This window comes from Pygoscelis adeliae, unplaced genomic scaffold (genome assembly GCF_000699105.1).
Source record: "Pygoscelis adeliae isolate BGI_AS28 unplaced genomic scaffold, ASM69910v1 Scaffold197, whole genome shotgun sequence".
NCBI classification, from domain to species: domain Eukaryota; kingdom Metazoa; phylum Chordata; class Aves; order Sphenisciformes; family Spheniscidae; genus Pygoscelis; species Pygoscelis adeliae.
Window position 1 is genome coordinate 2,832,942 of NW_008825105.1, and position 15,794 is coordinate 2,848,735.

The 15,794-nt window shown below is 53.0% G+C and overlaps 1 protein-coding gene across 2 annotated transcripts in view; it reads left to right on the top strand.

Annotated features, from left to right (window-relative positions):
- The first annotated feature begins 1,573 nt into the window (after nucleotides 1–1,573).
- The window catches only part of PPARD (peroxisome proliferator-activated receptor delta), a 23,539-nt gene continuing 9,318 nt past the window's right edge, over nucleotides 1,574–15,794 (top strand). For both annotated transcript variants that reach the window (XM_009327417.1, XM_009327418.1), the window contains exons 1-5: nucleotides 1,574–1,755; nucleotides 12,664–12,898; nucleotides 13,615–13,766; nucleotides 14,536–14,674; nucleotides 15,283–15,485. In XM_009327417.1, coding sequence (XP_009325692.1) covers nucleotides 12,763–12,898; nucleotides 13,615–13,766; nucleotides 14,536–14,674; nucleotides 15,283–15,485 — 630 coding nt within the window. In that variant the 5' untranslated portion in view covers nucleotides 1,574–1,755; nucleotides 12,664–12,762. The remainder of the gene's footprint in view (nucleotides 1,756–12,663; nucleotides 12,899–13,614; nucleotides 13,767–14,535; nucleotides 14,675–15,282; nucleotides 15,486–15,794) is intronic.

Sequence of the window (15,794 nt, forward strand, 5' to 3'; positions counted from 1 at the left end):
GCCTCTGATCTGTGACGGGAGAGAGCTCGGGGTGTGATTTGTGCACTCCTGGATTCACGCCCTCGTTGACAGTGTCAACGATATGCTTTGTTACTGAATCCGGGACGGGCTTTATTGCTGGTGGAGAAAGCCCGCTCCTGATGTGCCAGTGGGGTTGTAATGACTTTATTGTTGTTCCTCAGGAAGGTTAAAGAAAAACTTTGTCTGGGGTGTTTAGAAAAACTACCTTCCGTTTTGGGAGGGAGGGGATGAGAAACCTGCTGTAGCTTTAACGTCCTGCTGTGAAAGTGAAGTTACTGCGTGCGGTTTTATGGCCCCCACTGAAGCAGAGGGCTGGGTGCTGGATCTGCGCTCCTTCCCTCGCCGGCTGACCGTTGGGCAGGCTTGTCTCAGCCCCCCTGCCTGTAAACCGAGGGCAATCGCTTTCTTCAAGGCGGGCTGCGAGTTTTATATCACTGACCGCAAGAAAGAGCGATCCTGATGCGAATGATGCTCCAGTGCAAGGGACTGGGGTTATTTTTCTGGATCTCGCACTCATGCCCTCCCCTGGATGTACCTGGGCTGCTCGGCGGCGTAGGAAACGCCCTACACTCTCATGCTAGTGTGCCGGGAGCCTCGGCTTTTGGGGCAGGGGATTTGCTTTCTTTTTTCATCCTCTTCTGAGCAGCTGCAGCTCCTGGTGCCGTGTCGGACCCGGGAGGTGCAGGAGGGCGTGCGGCACTGGGTGGGATTCACTCTCTGCCCCGAACTTGCCGGCTTGCCTGCCGAGCTGCCCCTCTCGACGAGGGCCTGGCGATGCCGGGTTCATTGCCGGGGCTCCGCTACCCCGCCAATCATCCCGTGTTGGAGGTAGCAATACGAAACGGGGCTTTTCCATTGGGGTGGGAGGAGCAGCTGAGCCGGGGTAATGTCAGGGAGGGTACATGGGTTCAAGTAGCATCATGTTCACAACATCTTTGTTTAATATGTTAGTCCAGTTAGTCTGCATAACTGTGTCTAAAAATAGAACATATTTTCTCTTAAGTCCTCTAGTTCAAAGCCTCATAAGCCATTTTTTTTTTCCAGTGTTGGTCTCTTACTGCTCTCCTGAGCCTGAAATTCGTACAAGGCTATTTGCAAAGTTATCAGGAAAAGCAAGAAGAGTGACTGAACTCTGTCAAATCCTTAAGTTTCAACCACCCGAGAGGGAAGTTCATTAAAGTTGCAGTAACTTTCTGGCAGGCTCCTAAAGGTGGATTAAGCAAGCTGAGTAAACAAGCCACCTTATGGGCACCACAGACCTTTTTCTAGCATCAACTTCATGCATTGTCATAAAAGCTCAGGGTCATCGGCCTCTGGCTGCGGGTGACATAAGGCAAAGGTGATATCCTGGTGCTCAAAGCCTGGTAGGAGGTCGGGGCCGTCTCTGTTGGGACACCCGAGGGTTTCCTCTACCTCCCGGTTTGCAGAAGCTGCCGGAGCCTGGGGGGAGACGGCCGCGATCACATGCGGCGGCTGCCTCCCCGCAGCACGAGGGGAGTCACCCCAGCCTATGGTTTCAGCATGCGGTAGAGGGAGTGTGTGTTTAAATTTCAGAGCTGTCACTGGATCCGGCCCAGTTCTCCCAGCGGCATAAATATCTGGCCTTCATCACAGCCGTGGAAATTCGCGTTGTGTTCTCTTGCAGATTACTTCGGTTTTCAGCTCTCCGTGCTGACATGGTAACTGAACGGTGGCTTTCAGCGACAGGCAGACGGGGACAGCTGCTCCGGAGAGGTAACCCTTCCCTTTCACACGCGGGCGATCTACCAAAGCACTTATCCTACACAGGTTTTTAAAAACTTGGGTTAGGAAAGAGCCTAGGAAGTGTGGCTTACTTTCAGCAAGTTTCTCTTTTGTCCACGAGCTTAAACTTCCTAAATTTCATTTTAAATTTAAATTCTATGCCTTATTTTTGTTCAGTTTCTGAATACAATCTGTATGGATTATGCTTAGGAGTATGCTGTGAGTGTCATGGTCTAATCCTGTTCTTCTAAGCCGACTTAGTTTCAAAGTATAGGAATGTAATATTTAATTATTTCACTGATTTTTTTTTTTTTTTTTACAACTGAAATTGGCTCTTCTAGATTGGGAAGGGCGCATGAGATCAGGGACCGTACTTGGGTAAACAATCACCTAACGATCCGGACACGCGGTCTGGCAGCAGTACCGATACTGTCTGTCGCTATGCCTTACTCGGACAAAGCTGAGCGGGTTACAGCCGAGCTGGGACGGGGCTTTTGAGGAGGTGGCCGACACGGGCTGGGGTGGACGTTGTCCTGCCTGCAGACCTCTGAAGCGATGCCCAAAAGTCTTCACTGCGGTTGCCCTGCACTCACATGCTGCATGTAGCTTCTAACGGTGCTGTGGTTGCACATAGAGGGTGGATTTATTTTTGCCGCAACACGTCTAAGGTGTTTAGCTGGACGGAGATGTGGTTTTCTGTGTCATGTTTGTGCAACTGTTGTGCTGTCTCTGTTCTGGCATTCGAGACATGGGCTTTCAAGCATCTCCGCAGCGTGCGGAGAGGATTTTGTAATGAGCCACATGAGGCTTTGCTGATCAGAAGAGCATTGTTGTACAGAATTGCTTACTGATGTTAATGGTCTCCGTCACTCTAGCCTGTTGACAAATATGTATTTTTGTACAGTACATCTTGTTGCCTTTCGGGGAATATTTCGTCTGTGGCTATTGAACTGGAAATCTGCAAATGTTCTTAGAGACCGAGGAATTAGCACGACAAGAGACTCCTGAGCTCCTTCGTGCAGCGCGGGACCTGACATGCAAATGATTTTTTAATTGCATGAGATGATGTTACAGTGCTTATGCCTGAAAGGTTATTTGCTGCCCGAATGCAGCCTGGCTTGCCCTGGCTATGAAATTTTAGAGATGTTGGTTTATTTTATGATTTGTATTGGCTCCCTTGCTTTACAGAAGGAACAACTGCCCTTGCTGATACCCACAGATTTGTCAGGCTGTGTAGCTGCTTTCTCATCAGGCGCTGCAGAGCAATCTCTGCTTTTCTGGAAGTGTCGCTATTCAGATACATACTGCTTATCACTGCTGCAATAATTTTGGAGACTCTGGGAATGTCTGGACAGGCAGAAGTGATTTCCATAGCGAGTTCAAATAAGATTTTTCTGTAGAACTAATTTCTTTTCTTTATGCTCTGAAATGCACTTGCATGGGCAGAATGCCTAGGAAATTACTTTCCCAAAGCAGGGTTTAGAGGGGAACGATTGATGCCAATATGAAGCCTTTTGGTCAAGGAGATTGCGAAATGCATCTTCCCCCAAATAAATGTTTTGGGATGACGCTTACTGGAGCCCTGCTTGATTGCAAGAAGGGTTCAGAGCAGAACTGACTCGAGTTGTATCTTAGTTTCAGGATGCTCTGATATTCACTGCTATGATCACAGTGTCTGGAAAACGTCTGTGTCCTCCAAGGCTTAGCCAAGAGCTTGTGAACATCTGAGATCATTTGGGTCAGGTCTTTCAAACTGGCTTTGCAAAGGGCTCCAACGTACGTGTGCATGTCAGGGTGCTTCCCTGGGGATCCCCGTGGACAGGTTCTCCGTGAAAGTGTGGGTTTCGCAGAGGCTGTTGGTTTGCAGGGGAATCCTGACCGGGGAGGAGGTGGCAGGATGAAAGCACAAGCCAGAAACACGAACGTTTCTCGTGGTGCTGGGTCAAGCCAGAGCGCATCTCCGAGGCTTGTGGATAGCAACAGCCAGATAATGTCTGTGCTAACCAGGATCGTTGCCCTCATGCTGCATTTTCTGGTTTGCCCTGGTCTGGGAACTGGAACTTGGAATAGCAAAAGCCAGAACATGCACGTTCAGCCCCGTAATAGAGATGTGGGATGGAGACAAGGACAGTTCTGGTGGTTTAAAAGGGCAGATGAGCTTTCCTACCTGAGCTGACAGGGAAGCATTTCTTTGATGGTCTGTTAAGACAAACTTTACTATGAACCATGCTACTGCCTGATGAATGTCTCATTAGGAAAGGCTTTGTCAGGCCAAAGAGAGGGCGGGTGAGATGGCTTCAAAATAAGCAGTGTTTTGTGCAGTCACGTTGGTGATGGGAACCTAAGCTCAAATCCCTATCCTGCCTGCCTTTTTACAAACACTTTTTTAATACAACCCTTGATTTCATCTTAATGCAAATCTGGAATATTTCTGAAAATGCCCAAATCTGCTTTTCACCTTTAAGTTATGTGGATTCTGCTAGAGCTGTTGGACCTTGAAAGGTGTTAACCCCACGAGGGCTGATGGTCGGAGACCCACATCTCTGAAAAAAAATCCGTGGGTTTTCATATCCATGGGGTAGGGGTTATGTTGTGGGACTTACGGACACGGGGATCTCTGGAAAAGGGTTGTTGGTGAGCGTGAGCTTGGGGCTGGAGCTGGTGGAGCCTGCTGAGCTCCTGGCGGCTGGCTGCATCAGGAAGAGTTAGTCACTGGCTTGCTGTGTACCTCTGCTGTTCTCTCCGTACCCCCGGACGGTGCCAAAGACATGAGGATGTTATGAAAGGTGCTAATGCTTTGCTCAAGCGTTTTGTTTTCTAGGAGCTGAGGTAGAAATCCAAATGGTCAGAGCACACTGCAGTCCTCTAATTGACAGAGGAGTCTTGGCAGGATCACGCTGACGTGATCGCTGCTCATATTGCTGCTGAAAACACAGGGAAACCTCTGTTCCTCCACTCGGCTCTTGCTGTGTGAATGTGGCCAAAAATAGTAAGGAAACATCATTCCCCTCTAGTTCCCTAAGAGGGTGTTGAACTAGTTTGTGTAACAAAGTTATTCTAATGTTCTCTGGAGTTTTCCCTACGGAGATGTATGCAGTCAAACTCAGACTCCCTCTTTTTTCCTGCTCTGTGGTTGAAATGGAGATGCAGCGAACATGGTGATTTGTTCTAACTGTTTTGGTGCGTACGTTCCCAGACCCTGCTGAATCATCTGAACTTGTGCCTGGGCATAATCGCTCACTGTCAGCTGCGTCCTGGGATCAGAGCGGCGTGGCTGGTGCCCAGGATATTTTGCTAAGGTCTACAAAACTGGTAGCACTTTTCTGGGAGTCCAAGTGGAAGCATAACAAAACTTACAGGCTGCTGGATTTTTTGTTTTGTTTTGTTTTCCTCGCTAGCCCATGAGAGATCTAAAATCTCAGTCACTGCAAAGAGGAGACGGCTTGCTACTATTTTTGTGGGCATTTTCCTGGACCTGGGAGCACTGGACAGCCTAGCAGTAAAACTTACTGGCCTGCTGGGTGTTTGGCTCCAGATGGCAGGCTGCACGCCCGTGTGTATGATCCAGAGCGATGCGTTGGCCTGCTGCTACTTTTCTACCCCTCGTTGCTTTTCTGGGGAGCTGATTGCCCCATCCAAAGCAGGGGTGATGCTTGCTGGTGTCCCAGTGATATTGAGGCTTTCAGAAAAACGAAGATGCGTGCTGGTGTGCGCAGCACTGCCAGATGACGGCCTTACTTGCTGCCACTGGTGCTCCCGTTTGCAGTGACAGCTTGTTCCACTTGCCGCTTTCCTCATTTTCCATGTAAATGCTGCTCTGAGCCTGTAACACCCTGTGCCCACTGTTTGCCTTGGGAAGTGTTGTTGCTGTTCCTGTGAGCTCCTCCCTCGTCAGCCCTGTTCTATAATTACTGATGTTCCTGAAACCAGATCCTTCCACGTGTCCTGCTCAGGTTCAGGAGGACAAGTTAGCAAACAGAGTGCCCTGGAGTAACACGCGAGAGGACTTCGGGAGTTTCAGAGAGCATCAGCTTACAGCGGTTCGGTGGGTTCTCTGAGCCGCCAACCTCTTCGCCTTCGGGGTGGTAAAGGAAAGGGGAATATATCCCAGATGGCTTCTCTGGCACTTGCAGAGAAGAAGCAGGGATGGGAAAGCCGGCACTTGTGGAGCAGCAGCGGAGGCTGCTGGAGGAGCATAAATAGGAGATGCCAGGCTGGGCGGTGGGTGCCTACCGTGGGTTCAGAGTCCCCTGCGGACACTTAACCAGCTCTGCAGCCCCGTGCAAGCTGTTCTGTGCCTCTCTCCCAGCAGCGTGTATGCTAGGTTTGCAGCAGTGTTCCCAAAGCATTGCCACGGCTTCGCGGCCACCTCTGCTGTGCCCTGGGGTACGGTGGGGATGATCCTCTCTCCTTACCAGACTTAATGATCTTCTCAAATGCTGTTTTCAGCTCTGAGAAGCCCCGGTGGTGTCACCTTTCTGGTACCCGCTTGTTCCCTGGCTGCGGGCCTCGTTCCTGTGGGTCAGATCCACGTGCCTCTCCTGCCCCTGGGTGCTCTGGGCTGTCCCAAGTTGACAGCAAAACACCAATATCAGTCAGCGATTGCCAGGATGAGATGTGCCAGTTTATTTGCTGAAAGTAATCTCAGAAACACTTCGTATAGGAATGCACAACAAGAGAAGACGGTCACGAGCAGCGTGGTGTGCTGACCTGGGGCCGGGGAGGCCAGACTTGCGATCGTGACTGCAAACAGGTGTCAAAATCCATAATACGGGAATAAACAATGACGCTTGGCAACGACGTATTCCTCTGCGCTTCCAAAACATGCTGTCGCTGTGAGCTAATGCAGCAAGGAAAGGATCAGGAAGGAAGCACTGTAAAAGTCCTGGGTTTGTTTTTTGGGGTGTGGGTTTTTTTTTTAATGATGAAGGAAATGGAGGTATGGGGGGTTGACAGGATTTGCTGAAGGTCATGAAGCAGGGCTTCAGATAAGAGCTAACAACTGCTCGGCTCTTCACTGCCCGCCCTGCTGTTACCGCTTCTGCAAAAGGTAGCCGCGGAGCCCGGCTCATCAGAGGCTGAAGAGGGCAGGGAATCCCTCCGCTGGAAAGGTGTGTAGCGATGATTCCTGTAGAAGCATTAACCCTCTCCCAGTATCTGCCATCTCAAGATTTCAGAGCACACCTGATGCGTGCTTGGAGCTGCTGGAGCCAGGGACGTCTGCAGCTCCTGGAGGAAGAATTGAAAGAGAAGAGCAGCCTGGCAGGACCCTTTTGCACGTGGTTGTGAGTTTATTGCCCAAAGTCTGATTTCCCTCTGTTTCTGCGATACCTCTTGCTCTCTGAAGAAACCCAGCACAGGCAAGAAAGCAGGAAGTTCCTTTTGGAGCAAAATGCCCTGACCTGGTTTTGGGGACAGCGTCAACTGTGGTACAAAAAGAGAAGAATCCGGCGACTTGTGTAACCTTTTTAACTTCTTATTTTTTCTTTTCCCCCTCAGTGTCCAGGAAGTGGGTGAGTTAAAACATGCGGCAGATGTGTGATTCATTTCGGCAAGCCTGGCTGTTCAAGGCGAGCGAGGGAATCTCCTGCACCCTCTGTCACATGTTCCTGAGTAATTAGCGGCAACACGGTAATAGCAGCTCTGGCAGCACCCTGCTGCTTAGTCGGCTGGGCTCGTACTTGGTGAAACACAGATAGCCTGCACAGAGCAGTGCTGGAGAGAAGATCATGGGACTGGACTGGGGCACGGTACAATGTCTGAGCAGATGCTTCAAGGGGAAAATCTGGCCCTGAGTGTCAGCGCCGGCCAGGGCTGCGTGGAAGGGCTCTTCCTAGCTAGCTCTAGTAGTTTATTTCTGCGTGTAGCCTTCCTTGCAGCCAAGACTTTGAGTAAGGGAGGAAGCACTTGGGTAGTAAGTGCTCCTGAGATCTCATTAGCTAATGAGTGGGTGTGTTGGTCTTTCAGGAACAAACAAACATGTTTTCAATGTTTGTCTCTCCTGTTTTGTGCACTTAGTTACCTTTCCTGTATTGCAGCATCTGCTTAGCTCTTACTCGGCTTTTATTAGTAGTAGCTGACGTGTAGGAGGAGGAACAGAAACTGGTACTTGATCAGCAGACGTTGGAAGCAGTGGCACAACCCAAGGGACATCTGCAAATGATGGCCAGCAAGCGGCAATCACATTTTTTTATAGGTTCAGTTCAGGTTTTGTTTGTGGATTCAGTATGTGCCGCATGTCACAAAGCGCTGCTGTACAGAGGGGCTGAGTTCTCATCTCGCCCCTGCCAAAAGGATTCACTTCTGTTGACTGTGAATTTGGCTAATATTTTTGTCCAGAGGAATAAAAGCGCAAGACAGAAGTGCTCCCACGGTAAATTGGTTTCCTTTGGCAATTCCTGGTGACTGCTTTTACAGTAACTTGAACAACCGCTTTGAGCGGATCAACTCTGTGATTTGGCCCTTGGAAGGTTTGGACCTTTTCCTGGGACTTTGCTTTGCCTGGAAACTCCCATCTTCCAGAGAGAGATCTCGTGTGGTGACACTCCAGACTGCAATGGGGACTTGGTCAATCCCATCTGTATAAATATATTAGAAACAAATGTATGTTCTCCTGGAAGGAAATGGGGGCGGGTGTCCTCTCTCCACCTCCGTGAGCACGCCGAAATTACCTCTTGTTTGAGCTCACCACCAGTGAAACTACACCTGGTTTAAAGATAAGGTCCTTCTAATTACGAGCACTTCCTTGCTCTTATTTTGCGGCTGTCTGGCTGCCAGCCCCCGGGTGTCTGTGTTGAAACACACGTCCCCTTCTTGTGACGCTTCGCTCTGCGTGCAGGACTCGAACACTGGTGAGAAACTGGGCTTCTCCGTCACATCGCCCCACCGCCCCTCCTGCACACGGACCGCGGGGAAACGGGCACTCCCTCGACGGTTGGTCAGCTTCTGCTTCTCCGAACTTGGCTCCAAGGTTTACATGCTAATGAGCAGTGAGGAGCTCTCGGGCCAAAAGGGTACAAGCTGCAGGTTGATGAACTGGAGGCTTGGATCTTCGTTGGCTCCAGAGAAGTGCTGCCGCCTTGCAGGGGGTCCACGCTGAAGATTTGTCTCCTTTTAACTTTTGTTCCTGTTTTTTTTCCTCCTCTCGTTGTGCCGTGTCTCTTCCCCCCGTTCCCAATGTATGGTTTAGCTTGGCATAGATGCCAGCTCCTGCTTCTCGTAAAGATAAACCTGTTGCCTGCGCTGTTTGCAGCGTGGGAGCGGGGCAGCCAGCAGGCATCTGCCTCAGCCTGGAGCCAGCAAACAAACCCACCCTCCGCCGGCTACGGGCTCCCGGGAGGGAGGCTGCTGTCTCAGCCAGGGTTTACCGAAGTTCCTTGGAACAGGGATAGAAGCAAGGGCAGGGCAAGTCACGAGACGCTTGCCCTCTTGCTCGTTTCCCATCCTGCAGGAAGAGGAAGGGAAACAGCTTTGCCGGATTCTGCGGAGAAGCTTAGGAAGGAATTCCTGGTCCCCGTCCTTGTTTCTGTGCTCTCTTTCCATCGCTGCCCTGTGACAACTGCCGAATGGAAAAAGGAGGTGGCTACACCGCGCAGGAATCTCTGCCCTTCTCCCTGCAGCTCGAAGCTTGTGTGCTGTGGTCTGGCAGGTGGTTTTTTTTTAGCCAAGGGCAGGAGACCGAGTTATCCCTCCTCTGGCTCTGTCCGCTTGGCAGCTGGATGTGGAGGCACCGAACAGATGGAGAGGTTGAGATGGGGCCTGGGGCCATCCTCTGCCATCCACGCAGCCATCCCCGGTGCTGTCCCACAAAGGTGCAGGGCTGCGACAACCCTGCCCATGGCTGTGCTGGCAGGGCAGGTCCCTCCTCGTGCTCAGAGGGACAGAGTTCAGACAAATCTCTGGGGAGCTCCAGCTTCCCGGGATACCCCACTCTGAACCGCGGGGCTCGCAGGGGAACGGAGCATGCGTGAAACCTCAGCAAATCTCCGCAGTCTCTGCATGCTGCCACGCCGCTGCCTCCGGCCCGGGGGGCAGGGCTGGGGGTCCGCATCTCCCCAGGGGCCCTGCCAAGCCGGCTCGCTCCACGCCGGGGTGCGCAGGCACTGCCTGTGGCCTGTGCCCGTGCCCTGCCTTTCATCCAGGCAGCGGCTGCCTTGGCCTTTCATCTGCGAAAGGCAGGGGGTGCAGCCTTCTGTGTGAAATCAATCCCTTTTTCCCCCTCCTCTCCCTCTATCTCTGTTGTTTAGAAAACAGGGCAGCGACTAAGGGAAAGGCAGGTGTGCAAACATCTCTCACAGCTTCCCTCTGCCCAGGCCCCTGTACTCTTGGCCTGCAAGGAGATATTAAAACAATACATTCAGAGCCTTCTGGTAAAAGCTTTTCTCCCTCTGGCTCTCCAGCCACCCTCGAAGGGTGGGATCCGAATCCTTATCCTTCCCGTAATGCTTGCGTGCACATGGGGAGCCTTAGCTGGAGCCTGGCATTGCTGTCTGTGCGCATCTCGCCCTCTGCTTTCCCCCTTCTCAGGGCTGGATGCCCATCTCTAGCCAGACCGACTCCAAGCACAATTTTGAGGTTGCTTTGGTGGGTTTCGGGGAGCAAGCTGCGTATCGCAAACTCGCTGCCACCCTGGGAGTACACGGCCCTGAGTAGACCCGGCGGATGGAGGGCAGCGTGCCAGGGATGCAGCTGAAGGAATGTGCCCACGTTATTCCAACGACAACGTGCCGTGAGGCATCTGGGGCAAAGCAGAGGGCTCCATCTGCACTGAGTTTAAAGCAAGCGGCCTGTGCTGGATGCCAGAGATAAAGGAGAGCTAGTAAGCTCATTAAGCTGCTGCTGGATGTATTTTCCACTGTAGACTAGTTTCTCCTGCCACAAGCTTCCCCCACTAACTGCTGTTCTAGGCAAAAGCATTTTCCTGACGTTTGTACATTCATTTATATATAGCCTTCAAAATGATCGAGCTCGTTACCCTCCATCTCCAATGAATAGGTTTTCCTGCCTGTGTGCCATGTCCCACCGCGCGGGATGTGTGAGGGGAGGCCAAGGATAACACAGCCCTTCAATGGTCCCTTAGTGCTCTTGCAGAGGCACGGGAAGGGAGCGCTCTGCCCTTGTCTAAGCACCCCTCTGCCTGCTCCTGCCGTGAAGGACAGCGGGGCAGTCTTGCTTGCTAGTTGCCTCTAACGTACCTCTCCTTGAAACAAAGCCATCTGTCCTGCAGTCTGAATTCCCAGCGTGGAGGGGAAAAGCAAAGCCCCCTCACCCGCGGGAGACCCAGGCTCCGGTGCAGCGCCGGCTCTGGGGGGTGACTTGTGTCCTGGCTTTGCGATGTGTTTGCGTTCAACCTCCCCCTTGCGGGTTTTGTCCTCTCCCTCGGCTGCTTGCTTGATCTCGGAGGGAACTCTGACGTTGCTCGGTGCTGACAGCTTTCCAGCGAATCCAAGGAGGTGGCTGCAGCTCAAGTTCAAAGTGCCGGGCATAAGGGTCTGCTGCGGGAGGGAAAACGAGCCCAGGGAGTCCTGGGTCACTGCTGCCCTCCCTCAGCAAGCCCTGTGCTCTGGCATGGGCTTGGACATGGGTCGCAGACCGTCCTGTTGCTTGGGGGTTGCCCTTGTACGAGTCCCCTGCAAGTAGCTTGCTCGCTTCACTCTAATGCGGGCTTGAAGATGCTGCATCTGTTTAACTTGTGCCTGCAAATTGAGGCTTTCCTGGTGGAAGCTGGATTTCAGTGGCTTTTCTGATGGATATTTCTCCACTTAAAAATAGTTCCTTTAAGGAAGCGGATGCAACTCTGCATAGACTGGGCTTGAGATATTAATTACTCAAGCAAGAGTCAGTTTAGGAATCAAGATCAGGAGGTAAATGAGTGCCGGGATGTTGCAGCATGAGCTGGACACTCGGGTGAGATTCGGCGTGGTTAGGAGGGAGGTGGGAATGGCTCTGCGATGGTCACGGTACCGACGATGCATCGCTTGCACGGCTTGAGATTTTTGTGGGCTATTTGGGATGGACTAAGGCAAACAAGGAGCGGAAGCGCGCCGCGGGGAGGACGGGGCTGTTCCTCCCACAGGAAGCCCAGGATTAAGACACTAGCTGGATTGTGCCGCCGTCGTGATCATGCTGCTGGACCCCGTGGCTGAGCACGGCCCGGCAGCTGCGCGGAGCAACAGCAACACGTTCAACCCAGCGGCTCTTGGCAGAGGAGCCGGGGCCAGTTACAACACGACGAGTGAAAATAAACACCAGTGCTGTAACTGTCAGCGCTGTAATGGGAAGGAGCGTGAGTGCAGGGGCCGGCAGGAAGCCATTGGTCTTGCAGATGGCTCGCACAGGCCAGGGGCTTTCGGCCACTGCCTGCTGCCGTGCCGAGCCCTGCTCCCCCAGCATCTCCCACCCGTGGGCATGGAGCCACTGCGCCCTGATCAGCCGCTGCCCTCACCCTGAGCTCTGCCTTGCTTGGGTGGGAATGGAGGATGAAGCCAAAGCTACCTTAATCTTTCCGGTGGTGTTGGCTCTGCCAAACCCTGGCCTTGGCCACCACTGTGTCATCCCAGGGCACTAGTGGCTTTGGGGGGGACATTGTCTGGGGCAGTGTTTCTGCTATGGGACTTGCAAGCTGGGGAGCCCAGGTCCCTGGGTGGCGTCGGGGCTGGTTTGTGGTCTGGGGTCTGTCTGCTGGGCTTTAAATATGATTCCGGTGAGCTTTTGCTTCCTTGAGTCCTACAGAGTGTTTACACCAGAGTGCAAAGTGACCTTTAAAAGGCGCCGGGTTCTGGTTGTCTCCCTGGATAAGGGGAGAAAGCAGAGCAGGACTAGGACGGTTACACACCGCCCTGCTGCTGAGATGCTCTGCGTTCAGAGCTGACGCCGCGCGTTTCTCCCTCTGTCCCGCAGGCTAGCAGGAACAGCCTGGTAGGGTCCATCTCGGATAGACGCGGATGATGCCAGAGCTATGACAGGGATTGCAGTCTTGGCACTGAGGGGTGATCAATTATGGAACAACTACAGGAGGAAGTACCTGAGGTCAGGGAAGAGGAGGAGGAAGAGGAAGAGGCAGTGATGGTGGCAAGCGGACCCTCGGACCCAAGTGGAGGACCAGACAGCTCGCTGCCTTCAAGCAGCTACACAGGTGAGTGGAGCTGCGGGAGCTCGTCTGTCCCTGGAGCATCCAGGCATCCACGCCCTCCAGGCAGCGTGCTCAGCTGCAAAGGGCAGAGGACCTGCCCGTGAATGGAGTTTGGCTTGTTTTAATCTCTTCCCTTTGTGAAATAATGCATCAAGAGCTAAGTTGTAGAGAGGCTTATTTCTTTCTCTGCAGTCACTGCACAGCCGTTGGTAGCGGTTTGGGAGATGGAAATTAAAAGGACAGGCAGGTAACTTTGTGCCCCGGATGGGGAGGACTCTCGGGGTGCCTGAGAACGCTTCCCTGGCCGCTTCTCCAAGTCCTCAGTGCAAACTGATTGTAGGAGCCTGGAGGAGAAGGTTTGTTGCTGCTGAAGAGGTTCCTCCAGAGCCCCGGGCGTTCCAGCCCTGTGCCAGCCACCTGCCAACTGGGGATTATAAAATTTGCTGGTTGGGTTTCATTGCCTAGACGTGAATGCCGAAGGGAAGAAATCAGCAGTGATGTGGAGCCTCTCGGCTGCTGGGCACACTGGGGGCACTCTTGGCTCTGTGCATGGCATCTGCCTGCAGCCCAGTGCCTGATCTCAGAGGTTAACTGCTCAGATGCAATGCCAGCGATTTCAAGGCTGAAATCCCTCGTCGGCCCCATGGCTGGAGGAGTTAGATGTGATGCTGGGTTTGTGGCTTCTACACGAAAGGACATTTCCCTTTGTGTGTTTGCAGACCTTTCGCAGAGCTCCTCTCCCTCCCTGTCGGACCAACTGCAGATGGGCTGCGAGGAGGCGGCCTTGGGAGCGCTGAACGTGGAGTGCAGGGTCTGCGGAGACAAAGCCTCGGGGTTTCACTACGGTGTGCACGCCTGTGAGGGCTGCAAGGTACGTACGCCCTGGGGAGGGCTGGCTTCAGCAATGCCAAGCAGAGATTAGACCCCAGGGAGCACGCCATCTCTTCAAACAAGCAGGTTTGCAGCAAAGCAGGGATGCAGGATTGAGTGATTGTAAAAAAATAATTTGCAACCTGTCCAGAGAGTGTGGAGTGTAGAGGCGGGCACACAAATACTGTCCTGGGGGAGACAGCTGAGATCCGTATGGCCCGAATCTTGCCCCATCATGCTTTATCTTGTAAGGCAAATCCATCTGTCCCCATGGGGACCCCGGCTTTGCTTTTAAAGATGCTTTCTGTGCTGCAGATCAGCAGTGAGCTGTGTGTTTATCCCCCTGGGATCACTGGCTGCAGCTTGGATGGGCCTCTGAAATTCTTTCCCCCACAGCAGATGCCAGCGGGGCTGCGTTAGTGGCCCAGGACCTGCCAGACATTCCTGCAGGCTGGAGCCGGCCCGCAGCTTGTTCCTCCATCCCTCCCTGCCGGCTGCCTGCAGTATCACACACGCGGTATCCAGCACCGGCCCGTGGGCTGCCCTCCATGGTTCCTCCTCTGCAGCCCCCTTCTCCCACCAAACGACCTCTCCTTGAGATAGAGACTCTGCTTGTGTCAAAGAGACCCAGGGCTCCTCCTCCCCACCCGGCTGAACCTCCATGAGGCTCCTGGGGATAATAAACCAGCCTGATCCCAAACCACAGGTGCTAACACTGCTGTTCCCTTGTCCCCCTGCTCCGTGTCCCCCTCTGTGCCACCTGCCTGCAGGGTTTCTTCCGCCGGACGATCCGCATGAAGCTGGAGTATGAGAAGTGCGAGCGGAGCTGCAAGATTCAGAAGAAGAACCGGAACAAGTGCCAGTACTGCCGCTTCCAGAAATGCCTCTCGCTGGGCATGTCACATAACGGTGAGTGTCACCGCTGTCCACAGGCCTGGCCGGCTGGGTGCCACGGGGCCATCTGCCCTTCTGTGAAGGGTTCGCACGGGGAGGCTGCATGTAGCTTGCTTTATCCCGTGGCTCTGTTCTTGCTAGGGGATCATCTTTCAAACCCGATGCTTTGAGCCTTTGACTCTTCATCCCCTCCTTTTGTACAAGAAGGTTCATTCCCGCCATGCAGGCTGGCTGTTGGCACATGGCTGTCCCTTACGGGTTGACCCAGAGGGAACCGGACACACAGATTGCTCTTCTGTGCTGAGATTTTTAAACTTCAGGTGTAACCATCTTGTTCCTGGCCAAGCAAAGGTGTTTATGTGGGAAGTAGGGTTTGTGCGAGAGCCCAGAGGCGTGGGAACGGGAGCTTAGTGTGAGGTTGTGTTGGCAAGGGTAGCAGTAATGGCTGGTTCACGAAGGTGTTGATGCCAGAGGAGCTGCAGCCCTGGAGGAGCATCGTGTTGCGTAGCTGCAGGTGTTCACCAGCAGACCTCTGCGGTGGCAGAGCAGACTGCTGCCTCCTTGGACGCGTCTCCTGGGGTCACCCCCAATGTCCTGACCCGCCGGTTTTGCCTCCCTGACAGCAATCCGCTTCGGCCGCATGCCGGAGGCAGAGAAGAGGAAGCTGGTGGCAGGGCTGACGGCGAGTGAGATCCGCTGCCAGAACCCGCAGGTGGCCGACCTGAAAGCTTTCTCCAAGCACATCTACAACGCCTACCTGAAAAACTTCAACATGACCAAAAAGAAGGCGAGAGGTATCTTGACTGGGAAGGCCAGCAGCACCCCAGTAAGTTTCCTCCCCGGGGCAGGCGGGGTTGGCCATGAAACAACATGGTGTCGTGGTTTAACCTCAGTCGGCAACTGAGCACCACCCAGCCGCTCGCTCACTTCTCCCCCCCCCCGGTGGGATGGGGGAGAGAATTGGAAGAGTAGAAGTGAGAAAAACTCGTGGGTTGAGATAAAGACAGTTTAATAATTGAAGTAAAATAATAATAACAATAATAATAGTAATAATAGTAGTAATAATAATAATAATACACAAAGCAAGTGATGCACAGTGCAGTTGCTCACCACCTGCCGACCGATGCCCAGCCAG